This window comes from Plectropomus leopardus, chromosome 15 (genome assembly GCF_026936395.1).
Source record: "Plectropomus leopardus strain MGB_pleo_1.0 chromosome 15, ASM2693639v1, whole genome shotgun sequence".
NCBI lineage: Eukaryota > Metazoa > Chordata > Actinopteri > Perciformes > Serranidae > Plectropomus > Plectropomus leopardus.
In genome coordinates, this window is record NC_142190.1 from 14837180 (window position 1) to 14862882 (window position 25703).

General features: G+C 40.2%; 1 protein-coding gene across 7 annotated transcripts in view; it reads right to left on the reverse strand.

The window, feature by feature from the left end:
• Window positions 1–25703, reverse strand: part of rapgef6 (Rap guanine nucleotide exchange factor (GEF) 6) — a 170698-nt gene that overhangs the window by 15717 nt on the left and 129278 nt on the right. For 6 of the 7 annotated variants that reach the window (XM_088088061.1, XM_088088063.1, XM_088088062.1 and 3 more), the window contains 9 exons: window positions 25531–25639; window positions 25199–25442; window positions 18668–18825; window positions 15981–15995; window positions 9759–9999; window positions 4591–4758; window positions 4145–4360; window positions 1537–1748; window positions 775–898 (listed from right to left, as the gene is read on the reverse strand). In XM_088088061.1, coding sequence (XP_087944187.1) covers window positions 775–898; window positions 1537–1748; window positions 4145–4360; window positions 4591–4758; window positions 9759–9999; window positions 15981–15995; window positions 18668–18825; window positions 25199–25442; window positions 25531–25639 — 1487 coding nt within the window. The remainder of the gene's footprint in view (window positions 1–774; window positions 899–1536; window positions 1749–4144; window positions 4361–4590; window positions 4759–9758; window positions 10000–15980; window positions 15996–18667; window positions 18826–25198; window positions 25443–25530; window positions 25640–25703) is intronic. The other variant, XM_042499997.2, reaches the window with a different exon arrangement.

The following is a 25703-nucleotide window of genomic DNA, read 5'->3' on the forward strand; positions in this document are numbered from 1 at the left end:
AGACAGGAAGTGAATTGGAATTGATCGGACCAGACCTCAAGTGTGTGCCTGATCCTTTTGGTGAAGGATCCAGGCTGGTTGGTGGAGGTTTGGTGTAAGTGGTTCCCGTTTTTGCTCACATTTATAGTCCTCAGCAGTAAAGGCGTCTTCTAAAACCTCTAATCTGCCTCGCTATACTGAACGCCCTGCATTCGTGCCTCTTTCTGAGAAGTTACAGTTCTGCTACAGTCTGGCTTACGGGAAACGGGGAGTGCATTTCAAAGATACACAAATATACTAAGACACCATGAATTGACTTATTTGTTAACAGTAAATTAACTGGAGTCTTTCCGATTCCGCAAATCAGCTGTTCATTGGATTTTATGATAATTTCTGAGTCACAAAATTCACCTTATGCTTCTTTTTCCACCACATTTTCTTGGAAAAAAACCAACAAAAATAGCTTCAAAATGTACATTTTCACAACATTAGCTTTTGAAGTTTCACTGGTTTAATTAGAGAATACTTTTGAATGTGACATTTTTATGATATAGCTAATTAAACCTCACTGTGTAGGGGAAACTGAGAAAAAAATGCATTGGAAAAAAAACACAGATTTTCATCATTTTCCAAAAACCACAAAAAACAAAAACAAAACAGAACAAAACATTAACTAAAATGCTAGAGGTGGGGGTTTGAATTTATCATTTGTGATTTAAAACAGCTTGGAGCAATCTGTATCTTTAAAACTGGCTCCAACAGCATAGAGTTCAAGCAAAATTCAAAACAACCAACCTCTGTCTGAACATGAGGGCGGGGTCCATGTTGGCCGAGGTCAACCGCACCACGTGCCTGATCTCCTTGGCGATCATCCTCAGCTTCTCAAAGTTCACAAGACCGTCCACGCTTGAGTCATTGCCTGTGAGGGCACACACAAGTGCAAAAACACACACGCGTGCGCACACACACACCAACAGTGAGCTTGAAGTTAGCTGTCAACACTGTAAAAGAGCTAAATGATTAATATTTTGGGACATTTGAAAGATTCAATCAGCAACAATATTTCTAAGTCGAATCTTCAAAGTGAAAAATCTCTTTGTTCTGGTCTCCTTCTCGTCAGTCCTCTAGGAGATCAAAGTGGTCTTTCATATCGAGTCATGCTGGGCCATTTGAGAATTTTTGGCAACTTGCACAATTAGGGAAACTTTCTTTTCCTTTCTTAACATGGCTCTGCACAGACATTTTAGGAGAAAATCTTTATAGAGAAGTCAGTTTGGGTAGTTTTGACCTGACTCGGTGTGTAGTACGTGAAGGAGGCAAGATGGGGAAGCCTTTAGCAGAAGTAAACCTCCTGATTGAGACTGAAATTGACCTTCCGTGCAACACAGAGGAAGTAGGGGGACATTAAACTGTGACAGAATGACATGTCAACTTTCAGAAATGGCCTCAGTTTGTTTTTAGGCCAAAGTTGTTAAAGGAAATGTGGCAACATGTGAGTAGCTATGACACCAAAAAAGGCACATCAAGAAATGCTGTGCTCTCCACAAAATCATCTACCTTCATGTAAAAAGGTGAGGTCTTTCTTGACCACTGGGAACAGTGGGATGATGGGTGGCTGCATGCTCTGGCTGCTCAGGACGTTGCGGTACTTGGCCATGTTCCTGGATGGGTCGAAGACGTCCTGCAGGTCTCCGAACAGCTTCTCGTACTTACTGGGCAATTTCTCCCACGAGCTCCGCAGCCGAGCCACCGGTGCCAAGTTCAGACCGCTACAAGAGGGAGGAAAGAGGTGCAAGGAGGGAGGGAGGCAGAGATAAATGGGTTATGGTGGGAAGAAGGGAGGGAAAGGACAGAGGTAGAAATGAGGATTGGAGAATGGTAGAGGAGAAAGAAGAAAGGAGGATAGCTTTTAGTGTGTGTGTTCAGTACAAACATCCCGATCAAAACCCCATACTGACATTTGTACAATTATTACTTTTTAAGCTAATCATCTTCAGTTAGCAAGGTTTCCATTTTCCAGAGCAGAAGCCTCCTCGAGGCAATGTCATCTCTGAGCAGGCTCATTTAGACAGCTGATAATTATGACTGGCAACGCATTTATTTCAGCTCTCTTCTTCATTACCTTTTCCAGTTCCTGTTGCTCGCTCATCAGCTCAAATTCGCACCTTCATTCCTGTCACAATCTTTCTGTTTTTTCTTGATTTTTTTTCTCTGCTGGGAGGTATCATTGCATGAAAAGGGTGAACATACATCCAACCCCAAAACTGGGACCCTTGCATGTACCACAAGTTCATGCACAGGCACTTGTATGCCCTTATGCACACACCATAGGTGTTTCATCAGGATGGGGGACAATTATTTCAACGGATAACATGAAACATGGCAGAAGAAAAAATATGCTTTGTCTCCCTAAATCCACCAAATCATTTATAAACTGTGCACACCTGAAAATCTACTCTTGTAGAGCGTGTGCAGAATGCAGCATTTTTGTTACCGGGTACTTTATGAAAGAACAAGCTCAGCGTTATTGTGCTCATAGGTTCTTTCAGAAAGAACTGCATGCATCATAGCAACAGCCTTGACAATGACATACTGACTGAATGCCACACAAACAGACAAATCAGTGTTCAATTCAGATGCAAGATGCATTGTTTACATAACATGATTAACTTCTTTGTGAGTGATAAAAACAAGTAGAAATGATCATTATTATTATTATTATTTTTGTGGCGAAACCTGGACAGTTTGATAGTTGGGCACTTTTGTGTTTCACAAATATTTGTCAAGTCTCAGGACAGCCAGCTTGAAACAATCCCTTACAAGCCCTGATGTCACCATACACATAAAAATGACATTAGTGGAGGTGCTCTGTATTTCAGGTGAGCCGAGCAGGGTGCGTCAACTATAATATACTGCAGAAAACCCTGCATGCTATCTCTACATACAAACACACACAGCAGCAGCTATGCCCCCATCACTGGGCAGGTTATGCATCAGAGAGCCATATGTGCCAAGACATCCTGCTGTGAGTGTAAGGGGACACGGAGGTCAGACCATCACCATACTGCTGCGCTCCTTAGAGTTGGAGTAGATGTGGTCCCACATGACCGAGCGTAACAAGAGGACAGCATAGCAAGGATCCATGAGCATGAGACTCATGGATCCTTGGCGCATTCAGAAAAAATGTGAATTATGTATTTATATTATGCTGTGCAGAAACTATAATCTTTTCAACCTATCAAACTATATTACATCAGCAGTAATAGTTTTTGCAGAGCTGTATCTTCAAGCATTTATATTTAAATGGATGCTGCACTAACATTGCAGACTATACACTCTTATGGTTATTACTGTAGATTAAGAAGGGCACACTGCAACATAAAACACTAACTAAACAACCTAGAAACCAGGCTAGGCTGCAGCGAGAGTATGAAGTGCGTTTTTGAATAATTACTCTCGGGACTGGGACAAACTAACACACACACACACACACACACACACACACACACACACACACACACACACACACACACACACACACACACACACACACTCTCACACTCACACTCACAACTGCTCGTGCAGAGACAAACACATGGGTATGCAGATTTTGGTGGGTTCAAACACAATCACATCTCCAAGTTCACCCCTAAAACACACTACCAGCACTAACCTGCATCCCCTCAGGTGAGTTTTACATCCTATAACAGACAAACAGGAGATCCATCCTCATGTCTGTCTGACAACAATCTGAAAGCCAAACCACAGCAGCCAGGGGAAATTAACTATAGCAACAAACAATAAGTGTAACAGTTGCTATGGGACTCTTGCTTTAAAATGCTGTAGGGTTGCAGTGGCAGAGTCTGTGTGGTTTTGGAAAATCAGGGTTGGTTCAGTGAGCTGGCTGGAGGGGGAGGAGACAAGGCTGGGTCTCCTGAGGGTGTAGGGAAGGAGGTGAGTGCAAGCTCATATGACACAAAAGCTGTCAGGGGAGCTGGAGTAAATGATAGCTGTCATCACAGAACGAGGATCATGTCTACAACAACTGAGGCAAAAATAGGGAAAATGATGAAACAATGCGTCGCCACGCTTAGTTTAGGAAGCCATTATACACACACACAAGCACACACACACACACCCTTCGACAGTTGTACACTGAGCTCACCTGATAATAGCGAACATGGAGTTGAAGTTCTTGCACTCTCTGCAGTGCAATGCGATTTTGATGAAGTGTTTGATGGTCTTCATTCTCTTCAGGGCGTTGGGCTCCTTCAGAATCTCTGTGGCGACCCAAAACGTCTCCTGGTTTATGACTTCCTCAAACTGTTTTAGGTTGCCACTTCCCACCGAGGAGTCGAGTTTAAACAAGTCATCTACGTACCTGAGCACCACGAGAAAGAAGTTAAAACAGATATGTTGTTTATACTGTGCAACAACAGTTGTTTCACAGTTCAGGAAAGAAAATTTGACTCTTAATTTCTTGTCTGATTTGAGTTTCTTTATCTATGATGAAGTTTATTTTTTGAAATGTTCACACAGTTATTGTGGTCATAAGAATATGACATGCACCTGCTATAAGCCAATTAACAACAACTAAAAACAACTACATACTCTGTGGACTCGATGTTCCTGAAGAGCTCAAAGTCTCTCATGGAGAGCTGGGCAGCGACCTCCATGGTGCTGAGCTGCAGCAGAGAGATCTGACTCTCTCTGAGGAGATCCTGGGCATCCTCATCTGAACACAAAGTCTCTGTCTCCATATTGTTCTTCAGGTAGTACCTACATGGAAGAACAGAGGGAAAGAGATTAAGATGGAGAAGTTAGAGCATTACTATCAAAGTAAGAGAGGAGTCACTCTGGAGTCAGACAAATAAGAACCATATTTAATGCAATGAAGATGTTAATACACAAGATTTTTTCTAATTTCGTATGAAAAACAATGCAAAAAAACAAACAAACAGAGAAGAGGAATAATTATGTCTAAGCCTTTGATTCTGGCGGGGAGGGGGATTAACTGACAGTAATTACAAAGAGTTCAGGATATGCAGAGTGCAAAATACTTTGAAAGTGACATCATCTCTGTGTATTTTTAGTCGGTGTTAGATCTGCACTATCCTCAGAGGCTTTAATACAGGCTGAAGAGGGAGACAGGTGGGTGGACAGGATCCAGTTTTTCCGCCAGCTGTAACTTTTGGCACATGTTAAATAAACCCAGATAAATCTCTTGAATGTCCCTCTCACTCACATTTCATCTTAAAGAGACACATTTTCTGCCTCCACTTTAAGATTAGTTTTAGGAAAAGGAAAAAATTACTCTGATGGTGCTGATAGATTGCCATATTTTACCTTGGGGTGCAGAAGGAGAGAGACGTAGAGTGAGAGAAGGGCTTTCAGCAAAAGAGAGGTAAGAAAGACGACTGGTGCACGAGTGAGAGGAAAAAAATGATGATGATCTCAAACTGTTTTCTGGGAGAGCTTCCAGCAATGGCCCATCTCTCTTACCTCGTTATATGCCTCTATGTTTGTACATCTAAAAACCCCCACCGCCTCACTTCCACTCTAATGGAGCTGTAATGTTCTCATCCAGGAATGCAGCACCTCAGCGCCCCACGGACCTACAGCACCCAGGGCTGACGTGTTTGCATGGATGTGACTCTCTAAATTGACTAAATTGCCCTCTGTTACTCTGCAAGAAGAGCTGGTGTGAAGAGCAACTAATGATAAAATCTGTGAGGATGTGAGGGGAGAGGATCAAGCTGAATTTATGTTTAGGATAATGCACAAGACCTGTTTGCAACTCATAATAATAATAATAATTGAAGACTTAATCAAAGGCAGTATTTACATATCAAGATTTCAGATATTTTAGAACTCGTAGACTCACTGAACAAGCACAAACTTAGAAAAACTGAGAAGAGAAAGGAGGCAAGAGAATAAGAGAGGTGGAAAGGAGATGAGGGGAAACAGGTGAGAGGGGAAGAGAGGAGACAAGAGTAGAAAAAGGATAGGAGTTGAGATAAGAAAATAGCACAGAAAACAGGGAAAAGGGGACAGAAGAGGAGACATAAGCACAGGACCAAAGTTAAAATGAGAGAAGGGGAGATGAGAGGAGACCAGAGAAGTGCATAAGAGAGGTGCTTTGGCTGGTTTTAGGGTACTGGGCAAAAGGACAGAGGAGGAGATAACACAAGAGAAGTGAAGACAAGGGAAGATAAGAAGAGAAAACGTGAGGGCACAAGAGACAAGAAGAAGGGAGAGAAGAGGAGACATGAGGACAGGAAATACGAGAGGAAACAAGGGTAAAGGAAACAGGACAAAAGGGCAGAAGAGGTAACAAGACAAGTGAAATGGAGACAAGAGCTGAAAAGAGGATAGGACACAAGACAGGCGAAAGCATACGGTACAGGACAAAAGGACAGAAGAGGAGACAAGAGAAGAGAAGTAAAGACAAGATAAGTTAAGAAGAGAGAACATAAGAGCACAGGAAACAGGACAACAGGAGAGAAGAGGAGACGAGGGGAGAAAAGAGGATAGGAGACAAGACAGGAGACAAGGGAATAGAAAATATGATAAAAGGACAGAAGAGGAGACATGACAAGTGGAGATGAGAGGAGAAAGGAGGACAGGAGATAAGAAAGGAGACAAGGGCCTAGGAAACAGGACAAAAGGACAGAAGAGGAGACAAGACAAGAAAAATGGAGTCAAGAAAAGAAAAGAGGATAGGAGATAAGACAAAATACAACAGCATGGGACCTGGACAAATGGACAGAAGAAAAGACAAACAAGAGAAATGGGGATGGGAGGAGATAAGAGAGTAGGATATAAGACAGAATAAAGGAGTACAAGAAACAGTACAAATGGACAGCCAAGGGGACAAGGAAAGAGAAGTGGAGACGAGAGCACAGAAAACGCAAGGAGATGAGAGCTTTGACTATTTTTTTTTTCAATTAAATTGAGATTACATAAATAAACTGACTTTTGAAACCAAAAAAAACAAAAGCACATAGAGTCCTGCACATATGGAAAGGAAAAGAGACTGAATTAATGATGGACAAAGTGGTGCTAAACAGAACTCGGCAAGGCGAAGTCGCTGGAACCGAGCCATTGTAAATGGCCTCTGGTGCTTTGTGGGTGTGTTTATGTGTATGTGCTCAGCATAGGAACTCCGAGCTGCGTCTATATGTATTTTGGCTGTGTGAATGAGGCCTGCTATTGGCTTGGCCTTTCCCCTGGACCCTCTGTCAATCATCAACTGAAGAAAGACAGAGGAGGTGAGATACAGAGAAAGAGAAGATATATTTGCCGACTGCTTCTGTGAAACTGTGCTGAATACATACGTGTACATTATGCTGACACTGTGCCAAGTATATGTATAAAATTACTGCCAAACATGACTTGTCAGTCATCTGTTTTGTTATAAATATTTACCACAGGACACGCATAAAGAAGAGAGCAAAGTAAAGACATAAGAAAGAGGAGCTCGCTGTAGGTGTTGCTCGTTCATACCTCCGCAGCTAAACCATCCTTTTTCCTACCAGTATCTCACAGTATGGCATTTTTTTTCTTTTTTTGCTGCAGCATAGCCATCCATCAAACACACAGGGAAGGTGTTACCATGAGTGTCCTCTACGTAAGTGTGTCTCTGAATCTGTGTGTCCATGCATGTCTGAGACTTTCATGGTAAGTTTGTATGTGATGATGAATGTAAACAGAATATGCAAATACAAATACATATGCGTGTGTAAACACAGCATTTCCATGTCTGTGTATAGCTGCGTGACTGTGTATAAAGATGTGACTGTCTGCATCTATATCTTTGCATGTGCCTGTGTGTGCATTTTAGTGTGTGTATGAATAATTCCAGACGTGCCATGCTGTCTGCCGGGGCCTCCGCCCCTGACAGAGGATGAAATATTCATGCTAACCTAGTTGGGAGAGGACTGATGAGGGACCACAGGAGACAAGGAGAGAGAGAGAGAGAGAGAGAACTGTGAAAAACGGATGGAGAAGCCGTTTTAAAGCAGACTTTACGGCTGTGGTCCAAATTATCCTTTCATGTCCTACTAACTTTCATCTTAAAAGGGAATGTGTCTGCCATCCAGACGACAGTGTGTGATGTCCCACAGACATCTAAAAAAACATACGGGTGATGGTGCATGAGAAACACACACACACACACACACCATACAAACTTATGTAGGTGCACTACCTAAGTGATGTGTGTCCACAACAAAGTAAACATTTTCAATTCAAAAAACAAGCAAAAAAACAACAACACTGGCATCCCTGACCCTTCGGCTTTGTAAAATATAGTGTTGGATTCATAACTCGTAGAAATAATTTACTATACATTACTCACTACTTTTCCACCACTTCACTTAACTCCTTCCTGTTGCATAACTGCCTCAAAATGAAACTGTATCAATATATAAAAGAAGTTAGCCTTCCTTACACTGAATAGTACAAATATAATGTATTTGTACTAATATTTGAGTCATATAATATTATTAAAGGACTAACCTTCTTGAAACCATTAGATGACAGACTTAATAGGAAAAAAGCATGTTTAAATGGTGTATAAAGTACTTTCAATGGGCCTAACACTCATGATTACTTTTTTATATTCACCCATTACGCGGATAATTACAGAACTTATGTAACATGAGTAATGTCATAATTATTTGATAGTATATGTAGTGTGATAAATGAACATTATCACTTTACATTAATGACTTACTTTGCAATGTGATTACAATAATTTTTTACTTTGAAACATATTACATTCAACACTGGTAAAATATCACTGCAGCACTTAACCAGTATCACTCGCTATTGGTTGTAAACTGTAAACTGCTGTTTTTCTTTATTAATGAAATAAACTGTAGTTTGTGTTCTGCTCAGAGTAGCAACTAAAAATGTTTTCCAACAGTTTTAATGACGATCACCACGCGATTTATCTTTCCACTGAACTAGGACAGCAGCTCTGAATCCTGCTCCTCAGCACCTGGAGTCCTGCTGGCTTTCATTGGAGCCACTTACTCAGGAACTGATTTACACCTCGGCAATGCTAAGTGAATTAACTACATCACAGAAAGTTACGCTGTATCCGAAGGAACAGGACTGAAAAGCACCGCTCGAGGAGAATTCAATCAGTATTATATATTTTCTGTACTGTTGTATGGTATGAAGTCTGGAGTTACAGTGTTAGGGAAGATCTGGCTCTTATACAGTTCAGGACTGGAAATCTATTTACAGAACAAAGCTCACAATGGTGGTACAAAATCCTGAGCACTGTGAGGCCTTGCGTAATTAGAAGCAACCCAGAAACAATTTGACAGAGAGAAGGAAGGGAGATCGACCATTTCTCAGGGTTCTGGGCTCCAGCTCTTAAGCACAGCGGGTCGTGTCTTTGGATTAGACATTCAAGACTTCAACACAACATAAGTCTGCATAAATTCTCAAGTTTTCTGTTCCACTTCCATCTGCTTTTAGTCCAAGATGCCCACATAAATACATGTCCATGAATTTTCCATGTTTCCAATGCTTCCCTTACCATAAAACATGTTTGCTTTCTGGTTTATTAAAGGGTTCTTGTTTGTTACATTATGCACTTTCAGCTGCAAATACAGAACTGCACTAATATCCGCAACATTTGGGCTCAGATAAAAGCCACTGACAACAACTATCCAAGACTAATGCATCTTAATGTACAATCTGATAAACTTCAAACTTTCAGTCCCTAGTATAACATTTTACAGTATAATTCTTGTGTGTCTTACCTGCCGTTGAGCTGAATCCGATCAGCCAGTTTGGAGAGCTGGTCAGGCAGGCGGCGCTGTTTTATAACTCCCTCTGGGCTAACTGATACCTCACACAGGGAGTAGGTCTCGGGTGCTGCGAGGAGGCTGAACTCATTGACAGTGTGAGCAACCACATCCTTAGCCGTAGTGTCTTTACTGATGATGATGTAGCAGCTCTGCTGGTCGGCCTTGAACACCCGAATCACCTGGTCTGGGATGTCTGAGAGTGAAAGAGACAGAAAAACGTCAGTGACTGATTAGGGTTGGATGAGTTGGACAAATACTGATAATGCATTAAAACTAAATGTAATTAAATTTACAACACTATAAAACCACAATCTAAAAGCAGTTCTACAATTTTTGGCATTCATCTTTGTCTGAGTAATGTACCTATAATTTGATAGTTAAAAGGGTAAATGTGGGCTGTGTCAGTATATACAGGAATGCTAGAAGGTTATGGTTTCCATATTTTATTTTCATTGCGTTCGGGTTTCAGATTTGCTGAACTGACCTCTCTCCTGCCAAATGTCTTTGGTGTAAAACTTTCTGGCAAAAGTTTCAGGTGTTACAGTTACCTAAATTTAAAATGAAAATCAACTAATCCAATGATTTACATTCAAAAATAGCTAAACTAAATTATCTCAGCAAAATCACAACATTGTGTTTCATCTTATTTCCAGCCATCCTGTAAAATAAATTCGGCCTTTCTGTGAAGCCAATTTTCTAATGGATGTTTCCACACACGTCTGTGAGGATATTTGTCTTCCATGTCTACAGGCTTACATTAAGTTTAATAACATTATTTACACTTTTTACGTCAGAGACAGTTTTATGTTACAGACCTCGACAAGGTCGCAGACAGGAGGATACATACATGTACAGAGAAAGACACAGAGCCTGTTTCCATCTGATATTAACATGCATCTTGGGTCATCGGATCACAACTAGACAGCTCAAAGTCTGTTTTTTCATACATGGCATTAGTATGTGTCAAGAGACCACTTGTGATCAGATCTCTCTGCCATGCTCTATATGAAAAACAACACATACATACAGTAGTTTCTGTTTGCAAAGATTAAGTATGTTATTGCTTTTAACTGGCAGGAGGTTTGTCATCCTTTAGACAGACTTACAGCCTATCTAAAATGGGTAAAATCTTATTTTATTGAAATAAGCGCTTTCCCAGCACTCCTTCTCTCTTAGAAACAACTGCTGCATGAGTGCGAGCTCTGTGCCCTGTTTGGGTAAAGTTGGTGAGAGGCTGCTCACACACACTGTTACCTAACTGTTAACTCAGATATTAGAAATGCTTCATTGATCTCTGGAAGTTAAGTGGGAACATTTAAAAGCTGATGCTGTTTTAGTCTGTGCTTACCAGGGAGATTTTGAATTGAGGATTCCCTGGTAGGACAACAGCTCTGGAGGAGCAGCAATAGACAGTTAATCTCTACCAGGGAGTTGGATAAGAAGGGATGCCCGCTTAGTAGGTGGTTCTTCAATGTGACCCAGGACAAATTTGAGTATACACTGCTAAACGAATGTGGCCATATGTGGAGAAGACCACCTTTGAATGCAGCCTGAGCGATAGTATCTCAAGACATGTTAGAGATGCAGTGGGTGCATTTACAACTGTACATAAAGTTGTCCATCCAATCACCCAAGATGCATGTTAATATCAGATTTAAACAGAGCCACAGATTGTACTTGTTGTCATAATGTGCATCAATAAACAAATCTGGGGATAAGTGTACCAATCGCATGATTAGTGACATCACAGGAAACACTACAGCAAAGTTGAGCCTCACATAATGCTTGCACATGATAAAGAAATTAAGACTCACACACATAGAAAGGGAAAGGAAATAACAGCATGCTCAAAACTGCATGACAACGGTAGAGGAAGCACAATAAACATGTATGTGGGATCCAGTGTTTAACCTGAGTATCCGAGCATTGTCATATCGAACCTCCTTATGGTTTTATAACCTGTCATTGTTTTGATTTTTTAGTGTCATCATGCTATAATTGAGTTAGAAAAATAAAATGTATTCCTGCCATCTTTTCCACATGACGTCATTGGAAAAACTATTATCATTAAGTAGAATAAAAGCTATGAACCCAGGGTCATTTATATCATGAAAGACCTACAGATGTAAAATAATGAAAAACTAATCAAGACATTTTCTTTATTCAGCAATGAATCATTGGAAGTTGAATCATTACCTGAACCGCATTATGTAATCTGAAGTTCATTTAAAAATAATAAACTGTATCATCGCTAACAGTGACTAACAGTACGACATTATTGTTTAATTGATTCAAGACAATATTCAACAGTAAGAGGCCAAAATAAAAGTTTGAATGTTAGTGGTGTTGACTGCAGCTGATGCTGGAGCAGCTGCACGCGACTCACATACTGCGATGTGTGTTAAATAATGGAAATGTTCCCCCTGAGTGAAATACTGCATTAAAGATCCCCGTGTTTGAGTAAGAAAGAGGGTACGGCCCATTAGCCACAGGCAGCCACAGAGCTTTAAAATGAGTCATGAATGCTGCACAGAGACAAGTGGAGAGAGGGAGTCTGTCATACAGCTGCGATGTGTGCGTGTGTTCTGGGTGGTTAAGCTTGATAATATTATCTTGAAATGGTGGGAGTTCATGAAGAAACAGTGGAAAATCAGAAAAAAAATAAATAAAAGATGTGTTGTGACGGATGAGTTTGCTTGAGTGATTGTTCATGCAAATGGCCACACCTCTGCTTCCTTCTGTTTACCAAGTAGAAAAGGGTTCAGCATGCTTAGACACAAAGTCATTACCTTCCCCTTTATTAACAAGGATCTCTGATCTGTCTGTGACTGTGTGGATCTTAAGGTGTGTCTGTGTTTAGATGATGATAGTATAAGCAGCAGCAGCAACAACACAATAAGCAGAGTGAAACTGCTGAAGGCAAAGCCAATAACAATAATATTTGAGAGAATGCTCATAATCAATCACTACTGTTTGTTTAAAGAGCTGTAACTGTTGGTGTGTGTCCCTGTTTGTGCAGAATTCATTGTATTTTCAATATCTGGTGTATAAATGAGAAAAATTAGATTTTTTTTTAGGGAAGCTGCATCAGTCTGGATGTGTCCATGTGTACACATGCTGCTATCATTTTCTGTTTCTTTTCTGCTGTTTGCGAATTGACTGTATTGTCGTGTATTGTACTTTGTTGCAACGCCCATTGCTTTGTGAACTCCTGTTTTAAACATGGAGTTCTGCATTTCGGCTGTTGCCATCTTGTTTTTTTGGGGCCAGGAGTGACCATATTTGGATGAGAGGGTGGAGCTGTGTATGAGCAAGGGGTGGATTTGGGTACACTATCCGCAGACAGCCTGTCACTAAAAGAAGCCACGTCCTTAATTCTGCGTAACTTTAAGTCCTGTTAAATATAAACAGATTATGAAAAAATTTAATGTAAAATTTCAGGCCATATACAGTTGTCATGAATGGGGAAAATAGCTATAGAGACCAAAACAATTTCATACCTAGCTGCAAACATGTTTCTTGCTGCTATAAAATTAGGCTGTTTCACATGAGGGTCTATGTGATATACTCAATGTTGGAACCTGCCTCAAGCAGACATTTAAGGAACTGCAGCGGCACCTTCGCGTTGGCATCAAATTCCAGCATCGGAGGTTGCTGCTTGACATGCACTTAAATGTTTTCTATTCTGTCTTTTCCATCATGTATACTGTACATTTATGTGCTTACTCTGAATGCTTATTTATAGTATATCACTAACTTATTTCTTCAAGCATCCACATCTTTCCTTGCTTTGTGAATTTTACATTTCTATTTTATTTTCTATGGTTCCTGGAAGGAAAACATATTGATATTTTGATCTTGCAGGTCAATCTTTGTTATGAATGACCTCTCTATGGACTGTGAGCTTATTGATTTAACTCACATGACATACGCACTCAACATGACAAGTCAAATGATTACTGACTTTTATACCACAGAAGGTGATATGTGCAGAAACAGGGATTTTTAGAATGAGGGCACCAGAGGAATAACTGTGTGGCTTCCTCCTTGTTTTCCACATTGCTGCAGTAGCATAGCTCCTCTCTGTTTATGTGCAGCCGGGTGGTGATGGTGGGCTGAGTGGAAGCTAAATGCTTTGTGTCTCATTAGCTGTGATTTGTGATTAGAGAGTGGGAGGCTCTCGGCTAAATAGCTGGCTATCATATCCGGGGGGCTTAATCATGTTTAATCCTCTGGACGAGCTGCGACCTGACCTGCACACAGGAGAACAATTGCTGCCCATCCACAGCCAAACATTCAATCAATTATCATCTTTAATAGGGCATCATTCATTTTCATCAACACCAGAGAATGTATTCATGGCCTGAAGCCAAACACAATTTCTACACAGGAGGAAAAAAGTCTTCTTGGGTTTTTGCAAACACAGCACTAAGAGAAGCTACGCACTTCCCACAAGCCTCCTCCTCTACCTCCTTCCCACTATTTGCCAAAGCTTTTCCCACTCACTCCATCATACAGTCGGAAGACATAAATCACATGTGAAAGCATACAGAGCAGAGGAGGGCAGGGCATGATGGCTTGGGGTGCTGGGAGGAGAGTGGAGTCCAGTAGGTAGGGTTAAAGGCTCCAATAAATAAACACAAACAACAACATGTCTCTTTAAGAACATGTGAGGAGGGTGTTTCTCAAAGGATTAGGCTTATTTTCATTATTATCACCAACCCCCCGAAGCAACTTAAACCAACACCTAATTGATCCTGCTAATAAGTATTGTCTCTGTAGCCGGAGCATGACTCTACTTACGTCTTCCTCTCTGTGATAAAATTCAGTTTTCACCCCAAAACTATCAAAAACACAATAAATCCATATGTTCTCATTAGGAGCCATATTCTTTGATGTTACGTTTTGTCTCACTGGACGGAGGGGTGTGTTGGTGGCTGCGTTTGATTGACAGCAGCCTGCGGGTTTAGCTCTGGTACTGGCAGCAGGAGAGAAAAAATGAACAAACTTGCCCTGTGGCATACAAGCTGTGTGTTGTTAGCGGTGATATTTAAGAGTTAGGACCACACCAGCATCTAACCAGATCTAAAAGAAACTTACTCATTTCTATCGGTCTCAATAATGCCTGAGCAAGCTTGGATGCTTGACCAACATTTATTACCTATTCATAGACATTTTAAAGCATTTTTAGGGAGGATATCTCGATTATTTTAATTTGCACTGTATTTCATTAAATAATCTTTGCCATTTGTCCTGTTGTGTGTGGTGTATGTACATGCTGTTTTACACAAATAAAGTTCCAAACTAAAAAATGAAGATATTTTGATCTGCAGATAAGTGTGCATGCTGTTTCATGTGCTGCAGTTAATTAACTAACTGGTCTGCAATTTCACATTAGCAATGTTTGTTTTTCTGGCTGTTTGTCAACATGACCTGCCTATGATAGAAAGTTGACATTGCTGCTTTTTGCAAATATAGTTTAAAATGATGCAATTGGAAAAAGCATTGGAAAAAATTCTCTAAATTTGTATATGGTGAGCTAATGGTATTCCAATAAATTAATGCAAAAATAGGGGGCATCTTTTAGTTACTTATTTTCCCCTCAAAGTAGATTGCAGGACATCTAATTTACAGAGCTGATATGTTGTAGAAAAAAACATTCTTTCAGTTGGACTTTACATACACTGTGCCGTTTGTGAATTATCCGTAATCTCTGTATTGATCCTAGTGATGGAATATGTCATCAAATGTGACCTGATTATTGTTGTGTAGTCTTTGTCCAGTATTTCTCCATTAAATTTACTAAACAACAAAGCAAAACAAAATAAAACAAAAAACATTTTTTTACAGAAAACACACGACATAATCAACTTTTACAAACTGGGTGCATTTTGAATTACCTTTTTTTTATGAGAGAAGGAAATCACACTTTTAGTAAAGTGAAAATATTCAACATGGTTACTTCAATCCTTAGATAACTCTTCAAAAGTGAAAAATGTCCTCGGATACTCGGATTCTCACATGACGTGTAAGAGTGTAAGAGGTACAAATGCAGGGATGCAAAGATGGACTAAGGGGAAAAAGCTCATGGATTAAAGGAGACAGACAGAGGGGATGTTAGGGAGGAATATTTAACGAGACACAAACTGTGGTATTGAAGGTATGTATACTTACAGTACAGTCCCAGGGCTTGGCAAGCAGAAAAGAAAAAGAGAAAACAGTGAATTTGACAGAAAGAAAGAGTGTGGGAGGAGTACAGAGACACATAGTGCCTGGAAGCATCATGACAGAGGTAAAAAAAAAAAGTAAAGTAAAGTAAAAGGATGGAAGATGTACTGTAGTCTAAATCTGTGTTCATGCTAAACCAGAGAGGCAGAGTGTGACTCATCATTTCTACACTACAACATCTGTTTAAAATCACAGCAGGACAAGAGGGAGAGACAAGAGAAACAGTAGGACTGGGAAAAAAGAAACAGAACGGATAGAAAGAGACAAAAGAAGAAACCAAGGATATGGGAGTACAACTTTCACTGACAAGAAACGTTACCACTTTGCAAACAAGAGACAACACAGAAACAGCAGCCATTGCAGAAAACTCTTCTGCTTTACCTCTAAAAGAACAACACGTTCCACCTCAAACTCATTCAACTTTAGTCGTTTGAAGCAGGGATGTAGGAGTACCATCAAGTGTGGCACATGTCAGGCAAATATTTGGTTAAAAGTAGGGCTGCAACTGATTTTTTTTTCTGATTGAATAATCATTTATTCAATGAAATGCTAAAAAAAAGTAAAAAATGCCCATCACAATTTCTCAAGGCGACATTCCAAAATCGCTTGCTTAATCCAATCAATAGTCCAACATCCAAGGATTAATCAATGTAAAGTGACATAGGATGGAGAAAAATATAAAACTATCATATGTGACAAGCTGAAACTAGATAATTTTTAGCAAGGTTTTAGCAAAAATGCAAATGTTTCGGAAGGACTGAGCATACAGCTAGATAAATAAGACTGTGAATATAATACACGAGTTGTTTGGGAGTTGGTAAACAGATGTTTTGATATAGTTTTGCTGTTGTTAAATGTAACCCCCAATTATTTAATTCCTTTTAGAATGTGTGCCTTTTTTAGATTCTCCATTTGGTTTTTCATCACAAATGTAATTAGATTACATAAGTAACTGAACTGATAGTTATTTTGGGGGAGAAATATCCATTTGAAACAAGCAAAAAGCTGTAAAAAAGAACATAAAAATAAGAGCACGTCAAAATTTTAAAATACCAAAAACATTTGCAGCTATGTAACCTCTACACTAATGTGATACCTGTAAAGTCCAGGTAGGACAGGGCATCACAAGCCCTGTTGATCAGGATCTGGGGGTTTTGTCTGAGCAGGCTGTGTCTTGTTCTCCCCTCTGTCAATATTTTATTTTCATGAACACACCAACATTAACGGGTACACACAGCTCCACAGGGAGTGCTTCATGTTAGTTTAAATAATTATGGCAGCAGAGACCTGCCTGACAGCAAATATAATATTATAGTCCAGTAGGTTAAATCCCTTTCAGCTGAAAGCAATTCTGCAACAGCTCTGTGGCACTTCAAAAAGAAACCCCAGGGTGAGTGTTTGTGAGTGTGTGTGTGTGCTACAAAGCTCCAACTGCTTGCTTTGAGTGACTTTATGCGTGTTCCTTTGTCAGCACAAGTGAGCATAAGTGTTTTTTTGAGGAGTTTATCCGTATAAGAGAGAAAGCTAGAAGAGGAAAGGCGGAGAGTTTGCATTTTAGACAACCAAGTGCACACAGCACTATACTTCTCATATGGCTGCTTTCTGTGATTATGCTCAGGATGACAGGTTGTCAGTACAGCATCTTTCAGTGCTCCCTGCGCATTGGAGTCCTTCACTCCACAAGTGGATAACACTGCTCAGTAAGGCTGAGGACTTAAGTCAAGTGAGACAAACAGCTTTAGGAAAGAAGTACTGAATTCTTCGACTGAGACACCTGAATTGAGGCCATAAAGGTCATGAACAACTGAGAATGAATGTAATGAAAGTTTTGCTTGCTTTACATCCAAAGTACTTTGTGTTTTAAGAAGGTTTTAAGACCTTCAGGTTTTATTCTTATGTGCTGTAAAAAGAAATCTGGTTTTGTGCTTTGAGTTTCATTTTAAAAGTCTGCTGTGTAGGATTTAGGGGATATATTGGCAGAAATGGAATATAATATGATCGGTATGCTTCCTATTGTGAATAATCAACTGAAAATAAGAATATCTTGGTTATCATTACTTAAACATGAGCCGTTTATATCTACATATTAAGCAGTTTCTTGTCCACACAGTCCGCCATGTTTCTACAGAAGCCCAGAACTGACAAACCAATCACTGGCTCTAAACTGTGTTTTCGCAGTTTGCTAGGCCAGCAGCCCATAGGCGTTGAGCAAAACCACATCGGAGAAAAACTGACTGTAACATGAAACTGCTTCATTCAGTGTTTTTACCGGTTTAAATCACCTTGTCTGTTTGTTTTGGAGAGGAAGATACCTCTAGGATAATTAGTCCCCTGGCAAAAACCTCTTGAACAATAAACAAAGTCAGAATTTCAAATGGAAGAAGTTTCAGCTGGATGCAATTAGCAATCCTCGCTGCTAAATGCCACTAAATCCCCCTAAATCTTTCACAATGCTTCTTTAAAACACAAGTTTCGGGCTGTTTTTTTGTTTCTCAAAATATATGTTCAAAACAATCAGTCAACTAACTATAAAATGTATTGAATAAGAAAGATGGAAAAGAAAGAAACAGGACAAGAGTTCAAACGCTGTCAATAAACCCCTTGGTTTCACTGAGACGGGATATTATTCTTACCTGCGGGGTTGGAGAAGTCGAGGACGCTGGTGGCCGGGTGCAGCAGGTCAGGGCTGCTGGATGACAGGTTGCCGGGGATGGGCATGATGGCCACGCTGTGTCGACACTGTTTGGTACCAACAATGCTGTCATCCTGAGACTGACCCATGCCGCCATCACTAGAAAGGAAAGCAGGGACAGTAGGGGAGCAGAGCACAGAAAGAGAAAGAGGGGTTGGAGTGGGGGGTAAGGAAAGGTAGTATTAAAAGAAAAAGGGTGTGATATTACAAGAGAAAGACAGAGAGAGAGAAACAGGAAAATTAGATTTTCTCCATCAAGTAACTTAATGTTCTAAAATTAAGTTTAGGCTTTTTGCAGCAGTAGACATTTCTCAAAAAACAGCCTGAATGTTTTTTCACTTTGTTTTCCGACTTTTAATCATAAGTATTAGAATGAGGGCTCTTCCCTTCATCTTGAGAACATGTAACTCATAACACCATGGAAAAATATATCAGGAGATTTCATCAAAATGTCTACTCTTGCAGAATGACAACACCAAATATCAATATCGCTACATTCGTCTTTTAATATGCAGCAGTGACACAGCCGAAATCCATCTACGAGGCGGTCTAATGAATGGCACGAACTGATAAGGAGCATTCACGGACAGAGACACGCAAGTTCACCAAACACACGCACACGACAAGAGACAATGGGACAGGTATACACACAAGCTAAGAGAGACACAAACACGCAAACGGCAGAGCACAAATGAAAAGAAAGGATAAGTAATGAGAATTTTAGCTCTTTCAGATGTGACTTTGCGTGTGTTCGTGTTAGCATTAAGCCCTCTGTTCTGATGTCTGTGTCCACCAGTTGGCCACATTATAAGGCAAGATTGGACTTGAGAGACAGGCACCTTTCTACCTGGCTCCTCAGCTGCACTCAGGGATATGCAAACGTCAACCTTTACATTAATGGCCTCATTAGACTGCCTGGATCTGAATACACGAGACGAAAATGGCAACTCTTTTGAGACAAATCCAGATGGACAGGTCAGGTATTGTTGTTTTGAAAAGGCCTGCCTCGAATGATAAATGCAGGTTTTTGAAGGTTGAATAACTCTTTCTTAAACATGTGTGGTAGCTTTCAACTTTCAAGCCTTACAATTAATTTTATCAGTGTAAAGGCAGCAAATTTATGGCATTTCAAAGTGAAAAATCTCCAAACTTGATAGAATAAAAATAAATAGTAGCAATCAAGTCTAAGAGTGGCACTTAAATATTTATGTTGTTGACAAATTGCACACATTTCACTATGTTGTCGTTGTGAGTTTAAGTCTCAGTCTGCAACTGAGCATCTGAGATGAGGAGGTAATTTCGGTTCTGCATGCATACTAATTGTAGCTTCCTTAAGTGTACGTGTGTGCGTGTGTGTGTGTGTGTGTGCGTGTGTGTGTCTGTACAGTCTGTTCTGAAGGCGGTGCAGTAATGCAGCGCTTCATCTAACACAGCTGAGTGCTGCTGTAGCAAAGCCTCTGTAATCTTAAAGTCACCGGTTAAGGTGGTGCACCGATGAGATAGAAGGACAGTAAAAACAGATAAAGGCAGACAAAGAAAAGAAGAGAAAAGAAAATGCATAAAGAAATAGGTAGATTATATATAGAAGAAAGGAGCAGACAAAGATGAAAGAGATTTAGAAACTGATGTGAAAATGATGTTGAAATTGAGACGGATATTGATAGCATGGGGTTCAAATAAGATGAGCCTGATATTGCTCAGTCTTGACTGTGTAAGTCTGATAATAGTCATACTTTGAAAATAAAAGTTAGGAAAGACAAAGTTTTTAAGTACAGCATAGTATCGCAATATTTTTAGTGACAATATTGTATTGATACATGGATGCCAAGTATATGGTTTTTAATCATATAACTTATTATCATTGCAAATGGAAATTGAACATTTGATAGCCTACTAGAACAATGAAATCATTTCAGGACACCAGATTCATTTTTGCTGTAAGATATAAGATTACAGTGAAAAAACTTTATCTTTAAAACTTCATCTTGTTATTTAAAACAGATGATCATTTTCTTTTGGAGACATAATTTACAGTTGAAACAGGTAACAAGTTGCAATATATTGCAATAAATCTTATCACAATACTCAGTGGGTCACAAAATGATTAATATTGTGTCATGACTAATAATTAGTAATAATATTGTATTGTCGGGGTCTGGTGATTCCCACCCTTAGTAGTTTAAGATTAAGTCCATTTAATATGGTATGAACAAGGGGATGACATGCTTTAACATGTTTACGCATAAAGGTATTTAAGTATCTGATTTACTTTAGATGTCAGGTGTGCTGACTGCCAAACATCAAGAAACATAAACCATCTTTAGCTGATAACACTCCTCTCTAGTATTCAACACTGTAACATAAGCAAGGTCTCCTTGATATTTTCTACAACATCCCAGCAGAATAAAGTACATTTGGTTAAAACAGAGCGTCTAAGGCTCACTCCGTAAAGAAGCCATGAACACAAACTAAACTGAGGAGAAACAAAGAGAGAGGGCACCTCCACTTAGCAGAAAAGTGAGATTCATGAGTTCAAGGTATCAGCACGAAATCTTCAAATGCAGTCCTCTAGTAAGGTAGCTGAAGTTCGGTGGTGCTGCTGTATGTGTGTGTGTGTGTGAGTGAGTGTGTGTGTTTGCAAATGGATACAGAATCAAATGGTTGAAAGATGGGGAGTTACACAAGAGGTCTTACCCAAACAGGCCCCTGAAGCAGCAGAGACAAACGGGAGAGAGACGACATTGAAAAGCGTGAAAAAGAAAAATAAAGCAAAACAAAAAAAACTGAAGCAGAGCTCTGCTGAAGTTATATAGCGATACAAGTGCAGCAGAGTGACAGGGCCTCTCACTCCTCCGACACACACTTAAACAACACAAACACACATGTAGGCTGACAGAACATACAACAGCCTATTAAGTGTAGACACACTGACAGGTTTACTGAGATAAATGAGCAGAAAAATGTCAGGAGCATTTCATAAAGCCAGCATAGAGTCATACCCAGCACATGACGGGAAACTGCAGGATTTTTGAGGAAATCCAACTTGACTTTTTCACCTCATTCATAAAAAATACTCATGAGATGATTTGTCAGTAGCAGGAAGCATACAATGATATATTTTAAGAAACATTTGAAAGAAACAGATATCAACTCTAAACACATACCAAGCAGTGCACAAAAATGACGGCATCTGACTCCATCACTTTCTGTCTTACTACTAGTAATCATTTCCGAAACAGTTTGTCTTGCAGGTTAACAGCAGCGGTGAAGTCAGCACGCAGTAAAATGTGGACGTCTTGTAGGGTGAATGTCGAGATGCACACGCACACACTTCATAACACAATAGTTATAGTGACATGCTTCATGATTTAGTGCATGTGACTGCCTCACAAACAGGTGGAGAGGATGAAATGGCATCATGGGACACGAGGTTACCACTTAATCGTCATCTCATTAAATCACCCTGACTTCTGAGACAAACTGACTAAAGGCTAAAACCTCTGTCTATCGCTTTCCAATCTGTAGAATGTAAATCAGCCGGGCCGGTCAATATAGGGATATGTGTAAAGGTGCATGCACATCTTCATTTGGCAGAAAAACGACTTGTTTATTGCCAGCTTGTCCTTGTCATATAAAATCCTTGTCTGAAGTGGAGCACGATGTCAGCCAAGAGCAGGAAAAAGCAGCAGCAGTGACGGTGGGTTTGTGCATGTATGCAAGAGCATCTGAATGGATTTTAAATTGGTAAACGAGATAGATTTTATTATTTAACCTGTCAGGTGTTTAAGAAGTGAGCAAAAGCATTGAATATGTGGCCTTTTTGACAGACTGTACCATGGCAATGGTGGTCCCAAGCTGTATCCTTGTGAGAGCCAATATGTCCTTTTACATATAAAGGAACGTCCTTTACTTTCAAGCCCTTGCCAGATGAGTTCAAACAATGCTGATTAAGCCTTCCGCTGCCAGGGAAAGCTTTCTGTATTTTATATTATAACAGAGTTGTAGCGACACCAGAAATAACGGGCTAGTGCTAAAGGGGGCAGAAAAAAGGGAAGAGCTAAATTTATTTATTTTACATTGGATTTGCTTTGTTTTTGTTTTGTTTTTTTTTCTGGTTGGCACTTCTTTTTGCTTTGTTTTTTCAATGGTTTATCCGTTAATATGTGATTCTGATGTTTTCTTTTGATACCATGTGCGTTGACAGCGGAAGATACAATAAAACAGGAACAGTGCAAGGGCTTTGAAGCCAATTTGACAGCTGCCAAACTGTGGATTTAAAACTCTGTCGCATCTTTGGGCCCAAAAAGATTTTCCCCATAGACTTTTACATTGTGAAATAAATATGTGTAAATAATTTGATACACTTGTTGAAGTGTCACAACCTGTGTGTTGTTTCATGACCAGTATTTCACTCATTTGGTTCAATAAAATTTCAAAAGTCTAGAAGAGCCACACAATTAAACAATTTCATCGCCATTCACGTTAGCGGAGGGCTGAAGTGGAGGGCTGAAGCGGAGGGCTGAAGCGGAGGGCTGAAGCGGAGGTGTGCCTCGCAGCTGGTGGAAGTCCCTAGTGCACATACTCTATAGACTCTACAATGCAGAAGATCTGGGTAATTTTATACTCAGGAATTCAAACTTTTTTTGCTCCATGCATCACTGAGCAACTTTTATAGGAATGAATTGGGCACCGCCTCCAACACTGTATCCAGTTCTCTTTATAGATACATTGGTGAGACCACAACAATAAGAGCAGCAGCTAGCAGTATAGCGGAAGTTATAACGTGAAATCCTAAGACATGTCTAAGAAACGTTCCTGGACCGGATATCCAGATAAAAAATAAAATCTAAGACTTGAAGAGAGTGGTCCTGGGCAACAAAGGAGATGCAGCAAGTACACACATACGTCAGCATGTCTTAACGGTGTTTGTGTAAGTACTCTCACTGCCAGCAACAAAACTTTGGCACTGCAGCTTTAAACAACATTATCATAAGAGCAGTCTGTACCTTTTGTACACATACAACCAATAGACAACTTCACTGTTGCCTAGTGTCACATTTTCATCTTACAGCAGGCACTGATGAATCCTGATTGACTCAAACCACCCGTATCATCTCCAGTCCCTTTCATCAGCCATCAATTCCTTTGAACCAAAGAGTGGTTCGAATGGTGCCGACCAGCAAAATAAAAAAAGCAATGAAAGCCCTTGTTTAGTCGATAAATAGAACGCAGCATAGAACCTTTGCATGCCTTGCACCGAGTCAGATCAATCGCCGTGTGTTGCGTTACGAGAAAGACACACAATCAGTTTTCATGCAAACTGTGCAGCTTTGTGGATATTATTACAGTAGAGCTTGAAACTGACTGAGTGAGGACAGTGAGGGAGAACAGTAAGTGAAAGGGCACAGATATGACAGTTTGTGTGCAAGTGTGTGTTTGTATGTGTGCGTTTACAGTGTGTGTGGGCCGTGCTGACGGTTAGCTCTGTAATTAACAGGGTGAAAACAGCATCTTCTCTCACACAAACTGAAACAGTATGGAGTTTAATGAGGCCTGGAGAGGCATGAAATGATGAAATGAAATCAAGCCTGTATCAGCATGTTACGGGTGGAATATTGAATGTGAGCCTCCATCTGCACAATTGCTTTCAATTGCTCCAGATGCTGCAAGTATAACGGCTGGTTATGGATGACAATGGCTATATGATGACGATGAGGAGGCCTTTTACATTTTCATGATTTTGCTGGAATGTGTCCACATTACAGCAGCTGAAGATAAGTGAAAAAGTAGAAAGATGATTGCAACCTTGTGCAAGAAATTTTCAGAGCAACGTTCCTGTAACCACGGCTTGCAATGGGATGGACTTCATGTCATTCATTTCTATGTACAACCAATTTTAGAAAAAATATGTGGGTAAGCATTTTAGTTTAAATCGGGTAAAATTTCTCAATTTCCTGCTCATACAAACTGCGAGCGGAGGCTGAAATGTGCTTCTCTGTCACTTTCTGAGGTGCAATAAGTGGTTCAGTTCAGTAGCAAAGCTAGAGGCTTAGATTTCTGCTCACGACTCCAACATTTTCTGTCGGCAGATGGTCACAGCTTGCTACAAAACCGATGCAGTGACAGTCGACAGATCCAGTTAGAGAGGATTGTGTGTCTGCTGGAAGGTAAATCCATGTGAACTTGCGTTACTGATCATTTAAAGCTGCAGAAACAGATTTTTTCGACCACTTGGAGGCAGCAAAAATAAGACGTGAACTCTGCATTGATATCACTACATTTTAAGTTGATAGGGTGTACTTGTTTGCAAACAGCGGCAACATTAACGTACATTTGGAGTCAAGTTTCTGGCCACATGATGTCCTTCTGCCTATACACATCTAAACCGTGATACTACCTTTAATGCATTTTATTCCCGCTTAAGCACTGTCTGCAACCACACAGACAGCAGTGATTACATAAACCCTCTTACCTGAAAGGTTTGGGTGGCAGTATGCTGAAGCGCGTCTTCTCCAGCATCTTCCTGATCTTGTTTCGGCCTCCTGACACAGTGTTGGCCTTCATTTTTCTGGTGCTCTTGTGGTCTGTCGCGAACTCCATGTCTCCAGGAAGGTCAGGGATGGAGAAGCGGTTGCCTTTTTTCTCCTGAATCTTGGGAATGTGAGGGCCACCGTTCTTCTTCTCATGTACGATCCTGCTCAGGAGCTCTTTGAAGACTAGACGAATGAAGGTACAGAGAGAGGTTAAGGCAATTATTCTCTTTGTGCATTAGCATGTGAGTTCAAATACTCTGACTTGGCTCACCAAATATGTTGGTTTTGACAGTGAGAGAGAGGTGTGTGTTGTTTCTCAGGATGTCAACGGCTTTGGAGAAGGAGATGTTCTCAAAGTTTTGACCATTGATCTCCATGATCTGAAACAAGATGGATGAAATGACAAAACTATAGCAGGAGTAACAAAAAAAAAAAACGCCCACT